The 19475-nt window shown below is 39.9% G+C and overlaps 2 protein-coding genes across 2 annotated transcripts; both read right to left on the reverse strand.

Annotated features, from left to right (window-relative positions):
* Positions 1-569: 569 nt before the first annotated feature.
* LOC123600527 (olfactory receptor 5M10-like) lies at positions 570-1538 on the reverse strand. Its single transcript, XM_045482561.1, has one exon. It carries the CDS (start codon positions 1536-1538, stop codon positions 570-572), a length of 969 nt encoding a protein of 322 aa, XP_045338517.1.
* Positions 1539-12870: 11332 nt separating this feature from the next.
* LOC123602694 (olfactory receptor 1020-like) lies at positions 12871-13941 on the reverse strand. The gene is made up of 2 exons (XM_045487160.1): positions 13349-13941; positions 12871-13120 (listed from the first exon to the last, which is right to left on the reverse strand). The coding sequence occupies exons 1-2, from the start codon at positions 13939-13941 to the stop codon at positions 12871-12873; spliced, it is 843 nt and encodes a 280-aa protein (XP_045343116.1).
* Positions 13942-19475: the final 5534 nt, after the last annotated feature.

Raw genomic sequence — 19475 nt, forward strand, 5'->3', positions numbered from 1 at the left:
CTTAAAAATAAATAAACATTAAAAAAATTAGAAACAAAAAAAAAGACTAGCTCAATTTGGGGGTACTTGGGTGGCTCAGTCAGTTAAGCATCTGACTTTGGCTCAGGTCATGATCTCATGGTTCGCGGGTTCGAGCCCCGCATCAGACTCCGTGCTGACAGCTCAGAGCCTGAAACCTGCTTTGGATTCTCTCTCTCCCTCTCTCTCTGCCCTTCCCCAATCTAGTTCTGTCCCTTTCTCTCTCTTTCTCTCTCTCAAAATAATAAATAAACATTAAAAAAATTTAAAAGGAAGCATACGATTATTTAGACAAAATAGAGAGTACTTTTGCAGTGATTCTCAAATACACTTTTTCAATTAGGATTCTAAATCTGGATATCAGCAACATTCTGATTCCTAGGAATGGGAACGTAAGTCCTTGCCTCAGAAAAAAGAGAGTTTGTTTTAAGTTAACCAAGTGTTCCACAGACTAAATGATGTTGGTCCTCAAAAAGAAATTGGAATGGGGACTCTATCACAGGAAGAACCCCTCTGTTACTCATTTCTAATCCCCATATTATCACAGACACTTATTTCAAATGAACAGATAACCAAATTTCAATTTTATGAAAGAGATTTCCCTGAATGATTTGCTGCATAGCATGAACCACATCCTTGTTCCGTAGACTATAAATCAATGGGTTCAACATTGGGCTCAAGAAAGTATAAAAGACTGCAATTATTTTGGACTCCTCCACAGACTTCTCAGATGGGGTCCTTAAGTACATGCAGAAGAGGGTTCCGTAAAATAGGGTGACTGTTGTCAAGTGGGAACCACAAGTAGAAAAGGCTCTGTGCCTGCCTTCAGCAGAACGGATCCTCAAGATGGCTGCAATAATGAGAAGGTAGGAAAGGACAATGATGAAGAGAGAGCTTGACAGAGTCAAGCCAGCGACTACCAACATCGCCATCTTTTTGACATAAGTGTCAGAGCAGGCCAACATTAACAGAGGAGGATCTGCACAGTAGAAATGATTGATTTCAAGGGAGCCACAGAAGGACAAGTGAAAAGTCAGCAGTGCCTGGGAGAGTCCATTAAGGAAGCCACAAGTATAAGACACCATGACTAGAGAGATACAAACGTTCTTAGACATTCTGGTACTGTAATGTAGAGGGCTACAAATGGCTACATAGCGATCCAATGCCATCGAAGCAAGGATATAAAACTCAGTGATCACCAGGGCAATGAAGAGAAGACACTGTGTGAAGCATCCAGCATAGGAGATGGTCTTCTGGTCGGAGAGGAAGTTGTGCAGCATATTTGGAGTGATGTTGGAGGAATAGCAAATGTCCACGAAGGAGAGGTGGCTAAGGAAGAAGTACATGGGTGTTTGGAGGTGAGAATTGGTCCTGATCAGCATAATCATGCAGAGATTGCCTGCCAGCGTGATCAGGTAGATCACCAGAAACACCCCAAACAGGATCTTCTCCAGGACAGGGTCGTCTGTGAGTCCCAAGAGAATGAATTTTGTCACTGTAGTGTGATTTGGGGGAGACATTTTCTTCTCCCTTGAAAACTGATAGTCTTAGAGAAAGTGAGGAGTTCCATCTGATCCAGATTCTGCATTTATTCCACACATTTTATCATTTACTCATTGATATATTCATCTACTGGGAAATTTCTCTTCTTTTTTAACAAACACATCAGAACATCTACAGAAATATTTTTGTCCTGTATCTCTCGTGTGATCTCTTTCACTTTTTCTCTCTCTCTCACTTTTGCTCCTGCTCTCACTTGTGTGTGTGAAATCACATTTATACTTGCCTTCTTGCAAGAGAAAATTCCATATTGGGTATTTTTTTCAAATTTTATAAAAAGAAAAATACAGGAATTAAAAACAGATATTAAAAACAGCCAGTCATTTATATCATTCAAATGGAAAATATAAGGAAGTTGGGTTACTAGGGTCTCTCCCAATCTGATATCCTATATTTTAGGTACAAAATAGAAGAAATATTTAGTACACCATTTTCACCTGAAACCCATTGTGATCTGTCTTCATTTTATTCAGAAAGCATTGAATTAGTAGGTTTATCTCTTGGTATATGGCAAGTCATGTCCTGAATGAAGAATCATTCCCTCTGCTTAATAAAGTTGCTCACTCATTTACATATACATGCACATGACTGAAAATTTTTTTTTTCTGCTCTAAATTCTGGGTTTACAACATTGAACAAATTCCCCATCCTCATGAGGCCCATGTTGTAGGGGAAGGAACAGATATTAAACATATAGACAAGCCTATAATGTGATTCCAGTTAGAAGCCAGGAGTATAAAGAAATATGAAGATGAGACGCTTTTAGATAAATACTCAGAGAAGTCTCTTCTGAGAAAGTAGAATTTAAACAGTAAATAAAACCCCAAGTATATGGAGAAGAATGTGGGATTTCTCTGTTTGTTTGTTTGTTTCCATGTTTTGAGCGACAAACACATATATGAACATATTTGTTTTGGAAAGCACAAATGATGTTTAAATGTGGCCTTCGCTTCCAGCTGGGGCCATTATATCTCAATGTTTTACAAAAATAAGGTATGACTGGAAAACAATGTGCCTCAAGGGCTGTTCCCTAAAACTATTTTTATCTATTCAATAAAATAATTGATTTTTTAGGGGTACCTAGGTGGCTCAGTCGGTTGAGCATTCAACTTCGGCTCAGGTCATGATCTCACAGCTCGTGAGTTCGAGCCCCACATCAGGCTCTGTGCTGACAGCTCAGAGCCTGGAGCCTGCTTCAGATTCTGTGCCTCCCTCTCTCTCCGCCCCAACTCATTCGCATTCTGTCTCTGTCTCTCTCAAAAATAAATAAACATTAAAAAAATTTAAAACAAAAAAAATAATAATTGAATTTTTAGACATACTACAAAATATTAGCATATGAATAGAAATATCAAGTACAATTGAGGAAATTAATTTTTTTGGTCCACACTGGCACTCATCTCCACACAAAAGAACAAACATATTTTTACTGAAGAAATGTAGAAAATGACCTACCTGTAACAGCTGACTTTCTGTATTTTGTAAAAACAAGGTAGAAACATTTATAATGTATATCTCAGGTACATTCTCTAGAGTATTTCAGAAATAATTCTGAAGAACTAATTAAAATAGTTTTGTTCCTCAGGAGCACAGCCTTAATTTGGTGCTTTGAGATCCTACTTTCTCCTTTGAGGCCAAAATCTCTGCCTGATATCTATGTCCATCTTGGTACTGAGTACTGAGATCTTTAACAGTGATGGTGAAATCAGCCATCACCTTTAATACCATAGAAGAAGGAAAATATGAGTCTATGAGTTTTGTATTCTTTGTATAGTAAAGATGAGAGGACTCTCATCAGAAGACGTCAGTGTCTATAGACACTGAGTTTAAGTCATCTAATGGGAGCAAAGGGAAGGAAGGCAGAGTCAGTGAGAGAGATGAGAAGCAGAAAGAATATACAAGGCAGAAGAGTAACATAACCAAGGACAGGAAGTAGAAGCATCATTCAGGGGTGAGGACCCTTTAAAGGGCAGACACCAAGGGTTCATACAGGAACCAATCTGCCCCATTGAGTTAACTTCATCAACATGGTAAAAATCAAAGATGGGTCTGAGAGCCAGGATCATTCATAAAATTGATGATTCGTAAAACTGGTGATTATACGAGGAGGGTTGAAAGTAGAATAAAGAATATTTGAACGTCGGCACTGCATTTGTTGGAGAATAAAAGAATCTAGAGATGTTTTCACTAGCCTGTATCTTGCAGTGCACTTAGTTCCAGATCAACACAATCCAGAGAATCAAAGTCAATACAATCCAAGAAATCAAAGTCAATACAATCCAGGGAATCAAAGTGTAGGCTGTCCAAAGACAGGAGAGGTAGCTCCGATCTTCAGATGTCCAAACCGTGGTGTGAATCTTAAAAATAGACATTGCCAGTTATTTTAGTAGCAAAAGGTGGGTTTATTCCGGAAACAAAGAGAATTGCAATCTGGGACAAGCAAACTGGCAAAATTTCAGCCAAGTCCAGTCCAGTCTCTGTCCCTTCCCTGTTTGTGCTCTCTCTCTGCCTCAAAAATAAATAATGAACATTATTTTTTAAAAAAAGGAGAAAAAATAAAAAGACATAGATACAAAAGTGTTACAATAGTCAGATGGTTGAAAACATCCTGCTGACATTATAAATTTGTTACTTGTGTTTTTGTGATTATTCCATTGGCTATCTTTTGACAAGTTATAGCAGATCCAACATTATGCTGGAAGTTTTAAATTTAACGTAATCAAGTTATACAGATTGGAAAGGAAAAAATAAAATTGTGCTATTCACAGATCACATGACAGTTTGCATTGAATCTCCATTCAAAAGGTGCAAAGTAAATGTTAACTAGATTTATCGTGGTGATTGCTTGGCAATATATATTAATATTGAATCTTATGTTGAACGTCTGAACTAAATATATATGTATTTTGTACATATAAAGTCATATAATTATGTTTTATATATATTCAAAACCAGTTAAGAGTATATTTGGGAAAGTCACATGATTACAAGATCAATATACATAATCATTTATATTATGATGCGAAATCCAATTGTCACCAAAGTAACATGAATTACAGATAGAGATTACATCAGATGGCATTCTCACACACACACACACACAAACTATCTACCTCACATAAGGAGATCACGGAGACTCTGTGAGCAGGGTGAGCGGGTTCTTTTTAATTAGGGTTTAGGATGACTATTCAAAAAGGGGAACTTGTCATTGTTTTACAGGACAGAGGTGAGATGCCAGGCTTTGACAGGGTCAAAGAACGAATCTCAGGGGCCACAGAAAGTGAGCAAAGCTACAGAGTTTATTGAGAGAAAAGTATAAAATTCTCAAGAGTGAGCGGGGTCCGACTGGGTTGCCGCAAGGATTTTTGTCCCCGACTTTTTATTGGGACCGTATCAGAAAGTTTGTGAGGCTCCACGCATGGCACCTAGCTCAGGTGGGTCTGGAATATCTTTATCCTGTTTGTTTGTTTGTTTCCCCCAAACCTCTGCTGCCCCTTCAGCCTCCAGCTTGCAGGTGCACACTGCCTCCCTGTGGGTCCCTTATCTCTCCCTGCCTAATACTAACTCTTTCCCCCACTCAATTGCATGTGAAAGCAGCCATAAGCTTGCACAGGGGTATTGAGAAAACATGCCTAGACACATTGAATGCTGTGTTCGAGATGCTTGTGCTCCTCCTAGGGAAGAGATTTAACATTACAATGAAGCAGAGGCCAGGGTCTGACCAGGGTTAAGGGGCTACTCGCTGCTCTGAGAGCTGGTATAAACTGGATGGGCTTGTTATTTCAGCTAAGAAATGCAGCGTCCTCCTTGTTCATTGACTGGAACAGAAACTGCTACGGAAACATATAGATGGGGGCACTTGGGTGGCTCGGCTCGTTAAGCGTCGGACATCAGCTCAGGTCATGATCTCACGGTTCCTGAGTTTGAGCCCCACATTAGGCTGTCTGCTGTCAGCACAGAGCCCGCTTTGGATTTTCTGTCCCCCTCTCTCTCTGCCCCTCGCCACTTGCACACTCTCTCTCTCAAATATAAATAAACACTTTTTTTTAATCTTAAACATAAAGATGGAAAGATGGACAGACACATTTGGACTTCAGCAAGGCTTGGTTTTAAACTTTTCCCTTCCTCATTCTTGAAGCTTTGCCCTCCCCTTCACTTGCTTTTTTGTACAATCTTTTGTTCCAGGAACTGGGTATGGATATGGACACCTCGCTGGCTTCAATGTATACTTAGTAATAAGACTCAAGTGGCCTGTGTTTTCCTATAAAACTCTTTAACCTTTAGCCCCTGGTGGGCTTGCAGTCCTGGAGGCATTAGCCTGCTGCAGCCCCTGTGCCTGGCAAAATAAAAAATTATCTTCCTTATCTCCAAACTGTCTTCATGTTACATACTTTGGCTCTGGAGCACAGAGGGCAGTTTTTGACAACAGAACCAAATCAACTCCCTGAGAAAACAAGCTTTAAATTTTCTGCTAGTTTTGGGGCGCCTGGGTGGCTCAGTTGGTTAAGCGTCCGACTTCAGCTCAGGTCATGATCTCACGGTTGGTGGGTTCGAACCCGGCGTTGGGCTCTGGGCTGACAGCTCGAGCCTGGAGACTGCTTCAGAGTGTGTCTCCTCTATTCCTTCCCCACTCACACTCTGTCTCTCTCTCAAAAAATAAAGATTAAAAAATAAATTAAATTTTCTGCTAGTTTCAACCTCATTAACCCTATGGGGCATGGTTTCAGTCCTGCAGAAAAAAAAACTCAAGAATGTACTTCAGGTAGGGCGCCTGGGTGGCTCAGTGGGTTAAGCATCTGAAATGGGCTCAGGTCATGATCTTACAATTCATGAGTTCTAGCCTCACGGGTGAACATGAGCTCCACTTCCACATCCGGTGAGTCCTGCTTCTCTTTCTCTCTCCGCCCCTTAGGGGATTCTCTCTCTCTACCCCTCACTCACTTGTGCGCTCTCGCGCTCTCTCTCTCTCTCTCTCTGTAAACAACAACAACAAAATGCACTTTATGTCGATCTGTACCTTTGAAACAGCACTGGGATTTTACCATGGATTTGCAGTGTCTCCTGTGGCCAGGCTATTTCCTGGCCTGGTAGAGAGTATTAGTTTCTACATTCCCTTTCTTCCCTTAAAATCCTTAACTACTGGGGTTTTTGCATTTCTTTGTTATTCTATCACCTCCTTGGATATTCTAACAGAAGTATGCTTGGGTAAGTAGAGCTTGTAGGGCACCGATCGTGGACCTAAAATGACTTCTCTTGTGTCAGGAAAGTTTTCTTTTTCTGGGGACCCCTAACTCTCTGTTAACACAACCACAACTGAAAAACTTAAAAATAAATAAATAAATATTACCTATAATAACATCAGAAGCATACACTACTTAGAACTGAATATAATAAAAACTACGCAAGAGATTTAATCTGAAAATCACAAAACACTGCAAAGGGAATATAGACTTAAATAATGGAAAGATATATATCACTTGTGGATTGGACAATTTGATGCTGTTAAGTTGTCAGTTCTTCCTGAATTGATCAATAGTTTGCTGTTGTTGTTGTTGTTGTTGTTGTTGTTGTTGTTTTTAACATTTTTTAAATTTATTTTTGAGACAGAGAGAGACAGAGCATGAACGGGGGAGGGTCAGAGAGAGAGGGAGACGCAGAATCTGAAACAGGCTCCAGGCTCTAAGCCATCAGCACAGACTGTGCTGAACTCACTGACTGTGAGATCATGACCTGAGCTGAAGTCAGAGGCTCAAACGACAAGGCTCATGTGCCCCTTGATCAATAGTTTTAATGCAAGTCTAGTCAACCCTGCAGCAAGCTTATCTTTTTGAAAATTGATTCCAAAATATGTAGAGAGATAACTATAAAAAAATACTTAGATGAACCGAAGCTATTTTGAGAGTGAAGAAAAATTATCGAATGATCTAGCCTAACCAATCTTAAGACTTAATAAAAACTTACTGTACTGACAACAATGTGTAGATCTAAAGATAACAAACAGATTAATTGTACAGAACAAAGGATCCAGAAAAGTATCTGGTGAGAGAGCGTAAGGCAGGCTGAGGGCAAAATACAAGCTACACCACTCCCACCAGGAATAGATTTGCTGCTGACTGACAAAGGAAAGGACAAAAAACAACTGATTAAACCCATAAGAGTCTCCCCTGGTTTACAAGAAAAAGGCAATCCCATCAATGGTCTAAAGTCCAGGAACTCCCTTCTGTCTTAATGTTAATGCTCTGCTAGAGGGAAAAACAACCTTGGCTTGACAATAGCTAAGCCTTCGGTAATCTTTGAGTCTCTAGCATATGAAAGTCTCTTTGGAAATTCCTCTTGACTTTATCTCCCAGGACTCCATAAAACAGTCAACCCCCACGTATGCTGTGCAGCTCTTCCTGCCCAAGGGTCCTCTCCCTTGCTTTGATAAAATCTTTTTGCACCAAAGATGTCAGTTAAGAATTCTTTCTTGGCCATTGGCTCCAGACCCCACGAACCCCACCATCGCCCCAAAATTTCATCCATATCCACTCATATATAGTCGGTGGGTTTTTGAACAAAGGTATGAAGGTGTTTCAATGGAAAATGCCACTGGAAAAATTAATCTGTAGAAAAATTTAACTTCAATTCCTATATCACATTATACTCCAATACTCCAATATTAATTTGTTACGGATCATAGAATGAAATGTAAACACCAAATCTACAAGTTTCCAGGAACAAAAATAAAAGAATGTCTTCATGATCTTAAAGGTTACCAAAGTTTTTCTTAGGAAGGACAGAAAAATCACTAATTGTGAAACAAATATATAAATTTTATGTCATCCAATTTCAAAGTATGCACTCTTCAAAAATAATGTTAAGATAATGAAAAGGTAAGCCTAAAGCTAGAAAAAAATATTCGCATGGAATATTTTTGACAAGGACTTGTATTTAGAACACAAAAATATCCTCCACAACTCACTGATCAAAATAAACAACAAAATGTAACAGGCACACTTCATAAATGAAGACACGTGAATAGTCAAAAACCACGAGAAAATAATTTGTTACCTATCATCTTCAAATAAATGCAGATTATAACTACAACTGGATAGTTGCCACCTCCACGGCAAGAACTAAAACGATTGAGTGTGACAAAAGGAAGCAACTAGAACTCTCATGATATGCCACTTGATGGAATGCAAAATAATTTCACTACGTTAGAAAACTGGTTATTTCTCATAAAATTCACTGAGGAACTTATACCTTCTTACAAAACTGACCCAGCAATTCTACTCTGAAGTATTTATCCAAGAGAAAAGAAGACACATACCCTCAAAGAAACTCAAGTGTATACTGGCAGATGCATAGATAAACAAAGGGTCTTATGTCCATACAATGGAATGCTGCACAGAAGTAAAAATGAACACACTGCGCATGCACTGTAAATGAATCTCAAAAATACAGAGAGAGGGATCAACTGCCTGAAAGATAGAGCAATGAACTACCCAACCCTGCTCCTCTGCAAAAGAAACAAGAACACTGGCAAAAGACATCCAAATCAACGTTGACAGAACTCTGGGACTTAACCAAAGGCTTGCAGCAATCCCAGGAGTGTTTGCTCCAGAAAAATGGCGGGGGATCTTGATGAGAAGGATGAGCTCCCCAGTTGTACAGTAGCCTTGAAAACCGGAATTGCAACTTTCTGGCTGCACTCATTGGTCAGACTGCATTGAACCTTCACTGCAAATTTCTACATTTCCTGGGGAATAAATTTACCTTCAAAAATATGACTGAGCAATCAACTTGGCTTTCAAATCAAGCAGATCAAATTATCCACTGTTTAATACCGGAGTATGATGTTATGAGATCCAGCTTATACTATAGATTATAAACATGCGGAGCAAAAAGCTTTAGTACGGAAAGCTAAGATTTTCCTCAAACCCATTCTCTACTAGAAATTTGTTTAACAATTACATCAACGAACCCAGGAGCTCCTGGGTGGCTGATGTGGTTAAGAATCCCACTCTTGGTTTCAGCTTAGGTCATGATCTCACGGTTCCGGGTTCAAGCCCAGCATTGGGCTCTGAGTTGGCAGAGCTCTGAGTTGGCTCTGAGTTATACTGGGTTTTATGTCTCTGATCAGGGAGTTGCTTGGGATTCCCTCTTTCTCCTTCTCTCTCTGCCCCTCTCCTGCTCTCTCTCTCTCTCTATCACTTTCGCTCTCTTCTTCAAAATAAATAAATAAACTTACAAAAGAAAAGGTGGAGCCCATTAAACTATCTGATTTATCTCTTAGCTCTTCTCTTGTCTTTGTTTCTATGGTCACTGAAGCCTGGGAGGAACAAGGGGAGGAAAAAAAAGAGAGAGAGAAGGAGGAGAAAGAGAAAGAAGAAGAGGAAGGTGGGAAGTAGTTAAATAGAGAGTTCTCAGTAGCGAATAGGAGCTGTCAAGGCAACTATTTATCGGCTTCCTCTCTGGAACAGGGGCCCAAAGAGTTTTTACCCAGCCGGATAGGACCATTTACTTTTCAAATTCCTATCATCACAAATTGCATTGTAATGCCCGATGTTCTAAAACCTCCCACAAAAGACCACCAGAGTCGTGAGTCAAAGCCAAGCGGCAAGGGTCGTTTATTGCAGGTTCGAACCTGGACCTCTGCGCACTCGTTGCCGGTGACGCAAAGAGGCCCCGATCAGAGTTAGTATAGGGTTTTTATAGACAGGGACAAACAGCATAGGTGAGGTTTCAAATTATGAGGGGCCTGATTAGTCGATTTTAAAGTACGGACATTTGTGGTTTTCTGATTGGGCGTCCTTTGTCTGTCCTTTGGCGGGAAGGCTTTGTCCGTTACTTGTGGTGGGAGAAAAAAAAGGGGAAGGGGATAGGTGAGGAATGTGCTAAGCAAGCAGGTTTACAGAAGCGAGAAACGCTGGTTAGTTTATGTACAACCACTCATTCCATTACATATCAGACTACATTTAGGAAGGTTTACAACCCATTCTACTACACAGCGGGTTACATTCAGGAAAGGTCTCACAATGCTCATAGCAAACAGCGAGCAAAACAGACTTCTCAGCAATTGTATTTCTTATCAAAGATCCATAATAAGCAGAAAAGAGAACCTAGCTTTAAACTAAGGTAGGGCTGTCATTTGGATTGTTCCTTTCAGCATATTCTTAGAGGATCAGGTACACTGAACCGAACAGGATAATAAAAGACGATGTTGTTTATGTTAGGCCATCTGACAAAAACAGAAGGAAGAAAACACATAAAACCCTCAAATCTAGGAACTATAGAAAAACCAAAGGAACAAGAGCGGCATCTTACAGGTTTTAGCCTAAGGGTCATGCTTCTGTACTGCCTTGTGGCCAGATTTTTTTTCTTGATCCTGTACCCCCTAAGGAAGGTCTGCCTGCTACTTTACTCCCAACATTTATTTGTAACTATCACAAACATACCAAGAAGCTTCTGGCTTCTGGTTTTGTTTTTCAGTATATTACAGTAAGTAGCCAAAATGTAGTCACGTTAACATTGTTAGTTGGAGGGGGCCCTGATCATTTGAAATGTTTAATTTCAAACAAGATAACTTGTTTTAAGAAGAATAAAACGTCATCCAACAGATCATCCAACCAGATATAAGAGAATAACTTTTCTTTTTTTTTTTAAAGTTTTATTTATTTATTGAGAGAGAGAGAGAGAGAGAGAGAGAGCATGCATAAGCGGGGGAGGGGCAGGGAGAGAAGAAGAGAGAGGACCCCAATCAGCCTCCATGCTGTCAGGGCAGAGCCCAAAGTGGAGTTCAATCTCACAACCGTGAGATCATGACGTGAGCCAAAACCAAGAGTCAGACACTTAACCGACTGAGCCACCCAGGTGCCCCATTAGTTTTCTTTTTTTGAGGACCTCTCAATCTATGTATGTGACATCATATTTTTATGATTGGTTTCTGTAACCAAGAGCTTGATTAGAACTGCAATATCTATAGAATCACAGGAATGGGCATGTGTAACTGTCTACCTTGGGAAAGAGAAGGAGGGTCAGGGCCATCACGAAGGAGGTAATTTTGTGCTGTGCTCTCTAGAAAAAGATTAACGAGACGGACAAAGACCATGGAATAAGCAAGAAAATTGTGTTTTTGATACGCCATGTCTGAAACAAAGAATAAGGGAAGGTAAAATGATAAGACTTGGGTTCAATTTCTTATCAAAAACTCTAAGCTGTGATGAAAGCACAATTATTTTTTAGACTCTTTTAGGTGTATACTTTTCTATTACAATGATAATCAGTCTTTCTGTGACAAAGTGATATACTAGGGTCACACTTAGTATACTTTACCCAGTCCCAACCAGTTTAAAATACTTTCTGCTTACATATCAGTAGTCACCATAAAGAAAATCCAGTTCTATTGGGGAGATATCCCAATTAAGAAAATCCTTGTCAAACCAACTGAAAGCTTTAAACTTGTCCCATGAAAGTGCAGCCAGCAGTAAAATAGATATGTGTGGTTATTTGCTAAGGCATCAGGGAAAGCCAACCTATGTTGCCCTAGCTGTTTAAGCCTAAACTGCTTACCCATTCAGAGATCAAACAATATGACACTTTATGGACAGGAATTATAAGGAATAGCTCTTTCCTAGCTTTTGTTCTATGAATCCTTGATCCACCCCTCTCCTTATATTTACCTTGTGGTTTGTTCCCATTATTCCCTCAGTGATCTAGATTACTTGTCCAGGTTAGAAATGCTCGACTTTGGCACCTCTATCAGGATTAAGTTCTGATATTTTTTCCAGTTCCCTGGGGATAAAAAGCAGTCTCTAAGCCCTCTTCGAGTCCTCTGGACAAATTCTGGCTCAGCCTACCCCTTATCACTTGTCCTCTGGCAGTTACATAAATCACCATTCAATCATGGAGCTATCAAGTAGGAAAAAAAGAACCATTCCTTATGCTATCCAGTCTTTCTCTATCTCATTTACTTTTATACTGGGTTTTATGTCTCTGAACAAGGAGTTGTATTGTGACAGCTGATTAGTTTCAAGCATAAAGGCTCTGTGGAGTTAGTGGGATTCATATAGAGGTTTAACCATATTCCCCAGGATGTCGAGACATTCGGCCCAACTCTACTATCAAAAACAGCAACAACAAAACTCATGACAGAATGAAGTGGAACCAGGATGAATGGAGGTGGATTTAGTCATTTCTACATTCCTTCAGAGTTCTAAAATCTCGCACTTTGTTGATTCTAAGTACAGAAGAATAGGTTGTTTTAAAATTTTTACCTAAGGAAGCTTTGACGTCCTTAGTTCTCAGACTCTAGATGAGAGGATTTAACGTGGGAATGATCACTGTATAAAACACAGATACCACTTTGTCTTGGTCCCTTGGGTAGCAGGAGCTGGAGCACAGATACGTGAACAGAATAGTGCCAGAGAAAATGGTGATCACCATCAAGCGGGAAGTGCAGGTGGAGAAAGCCTTGTGCCTCAGAATGGAGGCACCAGAATGGATCCTCAAGGTGGCAATGAGGATGTACAGATAAGAACTGAGAATAATCAGGAGGCAGCTCAGTTCATTAAAACTGGCAAAAGCGGGGCGCCTGGGTGGGGCAGTCGGTTAAGCGTCCGACTTCAGCCAGGTCAAGATCTCGCGGTCCGTGAGTTCGAGCCCTGCGTCGGGCTCTGGGCTGATGGCTCAGAGCCTGGAGCCTGTTTCCGATTCTGTGTCTCCCTCTCTCTCTGCCCCTCCCCCGTTCATGCTCTGTCTCTCTCTGTCCCAAAAAAAATAAATAAACGTTGAAAAAAAAAAATTTTTTAAACTGGCAAAAGCAAAAATGACAACTTCATTGACACGTGTATCAGAACAAGAGAGTTTCAGGAGGGGTGGAGTGTCACAGAAAAAGTGGTTGATGACATTCAAGTGGCAAAAAGACAGCTGAAAGGTGAAGCCTGTGTGAATGGCAGCCTTCAGAAAGCCTGCAAGATATGCGGCCAATACTAGAAGGACATTAAGACGCAGGGACATGGTGACTGTGTAAAGAAGAGGCTTGCAGATGACAACGTAACGGTCATAGGCCATCACAGCCAACAGAAAGCCCTCAATTCCAGCAAAGGAACCAAAAAAGAAGAACTGTGTGGCACATGCACTAAATGAAATGACTGGGTTCTCCACCCAAAAATTCATTAGCATATTAGGGGCAATGACAGAAGAATAACAGAAGTCAACAAGGGATAAATTACCGAAGAAAAAGCACATTGGGGTATGGAGATGTGAGTCACCCTTAATTAATAGGATCATGCCAAGATTTCCAAACACAGTTATCATATAGATGACTAGAATCACCATAAAAAGAAGAAGCTGTAGTTCTGGATGAGCCCTGAATCCCATGAGAATAAATTCAGCCACTGTTGTGTGGTTGCTCATATCTTTGTCTCAGAATGGATGATTCGTTTGCTAAGATAAGAAAGAAACCGAGAAAATAAATTGCACAAAGAAAAAAAATACCAGGAAAATAAAATAGTTCATTCTCTGCTATAATTAAGATTAGTTCTTAAATGCCCAGAAGACCTGTGTATTAAACCTCTTTATTTGCTTATTGCAGTGAAGAAAACTTCCTTAAGTAAACTCAGTAACCTATTTTCTTTTTAAAAGTAAAGTGTGTGTGTGTGTGTGTGTGTGTGTGTGTGTGTGTGAAGTCTTTGAAGACTGACCCTATTTATACATATCCTACGCTAACTTCCAACTTTTCTCTCCTCCCCCCTTGCTCCTACTGCCTTCACTTCCTACGATCAAATTCCTTTGGATTGGCCTTGGCAATTAGACATACGATACAGTTGAATATCCTTGCTGTGTGCAAGACTGCATTTCCTGTTTTCTCTGAAGCCCATTCCGATTGGGCTTGCACCCTATCACTCCACAGAAACACTTCTTGCCAAAGGCGTCAGGGATGTTTACATTGTCAAACCCCATGGTCAATTCTCATTCCTCATCTTTTTGATCTATCAATAACATTTGAGGGAGCTGATTTCTTCCTACTCCTCAGAAGACTTTTTTCTCTCATCTGCTAGGACACCAGACTCTGGGTTTTCCTCCTACCAAATGGATTGTTCCTTCTCAGTGTCTGCCCTTTCCTCCTCTCCTTTCTTAGTCTTAAGGTTGGAGGAGCTCAGTCCTCAATCTTTCTCTCTTTCCAATTTACACTCTATACCATGCTGATTATTCAATTTTGCCAGTGTAATTACCTTCTAGACACTTAAAACTCCTGAATTTGTATCTCCAGCCCTGACCTCTTTTCCAAACTCCAGACTTGTAGTTCAACTGCTTGCTTACATCTCCACATTAATATCAAAGAGCAGCTCAACATAACCCAAAGCTGAATTTCTCAGGCCCTTCCCTAAGTTGCTCCAAACATAGCATTCCTTATCTTAAATTAATGGCAACTCTATACTTTCATTTGCTCAGATGCAATTAAATAAATACTGAAGAAATTGATCTCTTCTCTCTCTCACACGCTATATAACCAGTCCATCAGATAATTATGTTGGGTCTACCTTCAAAATATTTGTATTAACTACCTCCTACCACCTGCATTCCTATCAAGACCTCAGCCAACATTATCTTTCACCTGGATTATTACAACAGTCTTTTAACAGGTCTATCTCTATATTCACACGAAATCCCACCCTATAAAATAACCAATTGAAAAATTTTGTAAAGCTCTACTTTATGCCTATATGTATATATATACAAGCATAATATGGCATTCTTGCTACAAAAATTAATTTTCTCTGTTTTACACATACACAAGTATGTATACACATGGATATACATGTATATATACATCCATATATGTATGTGTCTGTATATACTGAAAATTCTATAAAATTCTGATTTGTTATTAGTGATCCTAAATCCCTGTCTTCTAAAAACAAAATCCAGGGGGCACCTGGGTGGCTCAGTCGGTTAAGTGTCCAACTTTGGCTCAGGTTATGCTCTCATGGTTTGTGAGTTTGAGCCCCACAATGGGGTCTGTGCTCATAGCTCAGAGCCTGGAGGCTGCTTCAGATTCTGTCCCTGTCTCTCTCTTTCTCTCTCTCTCTCTCTCGCCCCTCCCCTGCTTGTTCTTTCTCTCTCTCTCTCTCAAAAATAAATAAACATTAAAAACATTAACAGGGGCTCCTGGGTGGCTCAGTCGGTTGAACATTCGACTTCGGCTCAGGTCATGATCTCGCAGTTTGTGAGTTCGAGCCCCGCGTTGGGCTCTGTGCTGACCACTCAGAGCCTGGAGCCTGCTTTGGATTCTGTGTCTCCCTCTCTCTCTGCCCCTCCCCTGCTCATGCTCTGTCTCTCTCTGTCTCAAAAATAAATAAAACATTAAAAAAAAAGTAAAAACATTAACAAAGAGGGGCGCCTGGGTGGCGCAGTCGGTTAAGCGTCCGACTTCAGCCAGGTCACGATCTTGCGGTCCGTGAGTTCGAGCCCCGCGTCGGGCTCTGGGCTGATGGCTCAGAGCCTGGAGCCTGTTTCTGATTCTGTGTCTCCCTCTCTCTCTGCCCCTCCCCTGTTCATGCTCTGTCTCTCTCTGTCCCAAAAATAAATAAACGTTGAAAAAAAAATTAAAAAAAAAAAAAAAACATTAACAAAGAAATAAATCGAAATAAAAACAAAATCCAAATTAATTTAGTTGAAACATTAAGTTTAATGTTTCAGACATATCATAATTGAGATGGTTAATTATTTGAATGTTTTTTGAGTTGTCTCAGAACCTTTCGATATCTGAACACTTTCAGATAAATTAAACCGTCTTACCTTTGGCCTTAAGAGATCTTCACTAGAAGTAATTGTTTTTACTTTTAGTTTTGTTTTCTTGCTTTGGGAAGAATACCAGTTTTCTGTCTCACAATGTGAAATTTGTAGCTGGGATGAAAATGCAAGTGGTGGAAGAGATCCAGCTATGACAGAATTAAGACACGGTTAATTCAAAGAAGAGTAGAAAATGCTGCTTTTGAATCTGAAAGCAGACGGTCCACCTTATCAAGTCTGTGATGATTCTCTTGAGAGTTAGTCTCTGCAAAACACTAAAAATCGAAAGCCTGAAAGGTGCCAATCCAAAATTAAGACACACATTTGCTCTTCACTGAGGTAATTAAACTACTTTCTCCCCAGTGAACAACTTCTACCCTGGAGAGTAACTTAGGCACGTAGAGAAGTACAGGAGCTATTGCATGGTCCTGAGACTCCATGGAGCATAACGCTAAATTAAACGATACGAAATGGACCAGATCCAGCCTCCACACTTCAGAATTCCACTTAAAATGGGATCGCTCTTCATTTCTACTAGAATATGGCTCTCTCGGCGCATTGATTAATTAATTAATTAAACAAATATCTACCAGTATCCTTGGTACTGAGAGAGTAGCCAGTAAAACCTATCTTGTTCAACCCTTCATGCAGCTTGCAGTCTGGAGTCGGGGTGTGGACAGTTAGCACAGGGTGATCAGAAAAAGTGAAGTCCAAAGACACTTGGTGAACTACCGGGCTTGTTTGATCAATCACTTCTTCTCAAACACCTTCCTCATTGCATGTCTTTTCCTCCTTTCATTTGTTCATACTGGTCCACACATATGTGTCTCCTGCTATTCCTTTGGCAAACCGAGGAGAATTTTGCCTCGGGGCCTTTATACTTACTGTAAGTATACCTGAAATGCTTTTCCACAGACATTCAGATGATATTACCTTTATTCAAGCCTTGATCAAATGTTATTTCCACAAAGAACTCTTCTCTGACACCACCATTCCCTACTCTAATACCTGGTTTACTATTCTTCAAAATACCACTCATACCCATGTCAAACACGTGCACATGTACACACACACAGACACACACACACACACACCTATGCCCACATACATGCACATTTGGCATAGAAAATAAAGTCTTCCTCACTGGAATATAAGTTTGGGAAGATTAGAACCTTTAATTTTTTACCTGCTATATCTCCAGTACGTGTTACATGGTAGTTTTTCCATTAATAGCTTTTTGACTGTTTTATTGAAGTATACATGTGCCCAGACGCAACAAATTATATACATTAAATGTGGGCAGAGTTTTGTATGAATAATTTTTAATGGATTATGTCTCAAGATATAAAGGGTGTGTATTTCCTTATTCTAAGCACAAACTATGGACAAGTAGCAGGAAACACAATTTATACCTTAATGTGGAAAAGGATATTTTAAGCTCAAAGATACATAGGTGTGAAGCTAAGATATAGACCCTCCTAGTAGTACAAAAGTTGTAATCTCCTGAAATACCAAGTAAACATAAGACAGAAGAACAATGTTTAGAGACAGTAATGTGAAGCTCTTATGTGTCCTTGACAAGACTGGGTTCAATGGAGAGGCAATACAGAAATACAACTGGAACATGCAGTGGGATTTGACAAAGTAGAGACGAGGGGTACAGCTAGTTATTTTGAAAACATTCATTGTAAAGAGAGCAGAGAAATAAGTTGGTGACTGGATAAGACTTTCAGCCAAAGAAGTTATTAAGAAGGGTGATACTAGAAGATGCTTATAAACAAATGAGAACATTCCAGTAGAGTGTTTTGAAGTAAAGTTTACGGAAAGCTCCAAATGTGTGCCGGAACTGGGTTTAGGGACAAGCAAGGGATACAATATCCATTTGACAAGTGGGCATAAGAGTATATGTAAAAAGATTAGAGACGGCGAGATGGGGATGATCTTGTCTAAATGTTTTGGTTTTGAAGAAAGAAGTATGACACAAGATCGGCAGCAGAGAATGGCCTGCTGAGAGGTGTTCTCTGATTGTACTAAGCAGCTTCAAGGGAGGACAGAACAAAGGAACAATTTAGTTTCACTAAGTTGGGATTTAGTCAGAGGTGCAGAATGGAGAGAAAGTAGAGCATGGAATTGAGGGTGATTGAGGATGAGTCGTTATTTGATGGACCATGGAATTTCAGCTGGGCACTGAGAGTAGCGATGAATATTGATCAAGGGCAACTCGTCTCAGGTTGGTGAATAAGAAGCAACAGAAGGACAGATATTATAGCATATGAGTCAGAATAAAAGGCAACAGGAAGGAGGATACCAAGCATGATACAGTTTTGAATATCTTTGAGAGAAACGTTGATTAACACTTGAAAGTGGAAGTTATAGGGGGATGGAACTATTCAGAGTGGACATGGTGAATTAACACAGTCTTTGTGGTCTCTAACCAATTTGGGGGGTGGGGAGTAAGGTGATCTTACTTGGAGCCTGAGAAGTACTGGTGTGCTCCCTCAAGGTCTCGAAGGGATAGTGAGATGGAGAGAAATAGGGAGTAGACATTTACCTGATTCCAAATCATCGGCCTCCTTTGACATGCCATCTCATGGAAGAAGGCAGTTCCTCCATTGTTCCTACATTGACAGTGCCCTGCCCCACTACCATGAACAAAAGATAGGTAATTTACTTTCAATACTTTCAATACACATTTATTGAAAACTCTACGAAACTCTGGGAGAAGTGAAGATTAAAAGTTAAAGTACGTTGAATCATTACCCTCAAAATATTCCAGTTAATTTACAAAATCAGGAAAATACTACTCTGTTATTGCAGTTGTACCCATATTATAGATATCAGATCAAGAAAAGCTAAATATTGACATTGGATCATAAGCCCAAGTCAGCCAAATCTAAGTATTTTGATACTTTACCAAGCACCAACCTCCCCCCACTGTATTTATTCATCATATAGGCCCATGAATGCACATTTAAAAAACCAGAAGATTTAGAAGTATACCCCCATTTTAAACAATCAACTTTAATATACACAAACACACAGAGCTTAAGCAACCAGACAATAAAATTAATGTGAAAACGTATTTTCTTCTGCATAACAGGATGATATGTAACATGGCT

The sequence above is a fragment of the Leopardus geoffroyi genome, chromosome D1 (assembly GCF_018350155.1).
Source record: "Leopardus geoffroyi isolate Oge1 chromosome D1, O.geoffroyi_Oge1_pat1.0, whole genome shotgun sequence".
In the NCBI taxonomy this organism is placed as follows: Eukaryota; Metazoa; Chordata; class Mammalia; order Carnivora; family Felidae; genus Leopardus; species Leopardus geoffroyi.

Excerpts from the sequence above, each read along its gene's own strand:
- LOC123600527 (XM_045482561.1), bottom strand. The coding sequence starts at position 1,538 with ATGTCTCCCCCAAATCACACTACAGTGACAAAATTCATTCTCTTGGGA.
- LOC123602694 (XM_045487160.1), bottom strand. The coding sequence starts at position 13,941 with ATGGGATTCAGGGCTCATCCAGAACTACAGCTTCTTCTTTTTATGGTG. Across the intron at positions 13,121-13,348 it reads AAAAATTTTTTTTTTTCAAC|CTGCCTCCTGATTATTCTCA; the intron begins GTTTATTTATTT and ends TAATGAACTGAG.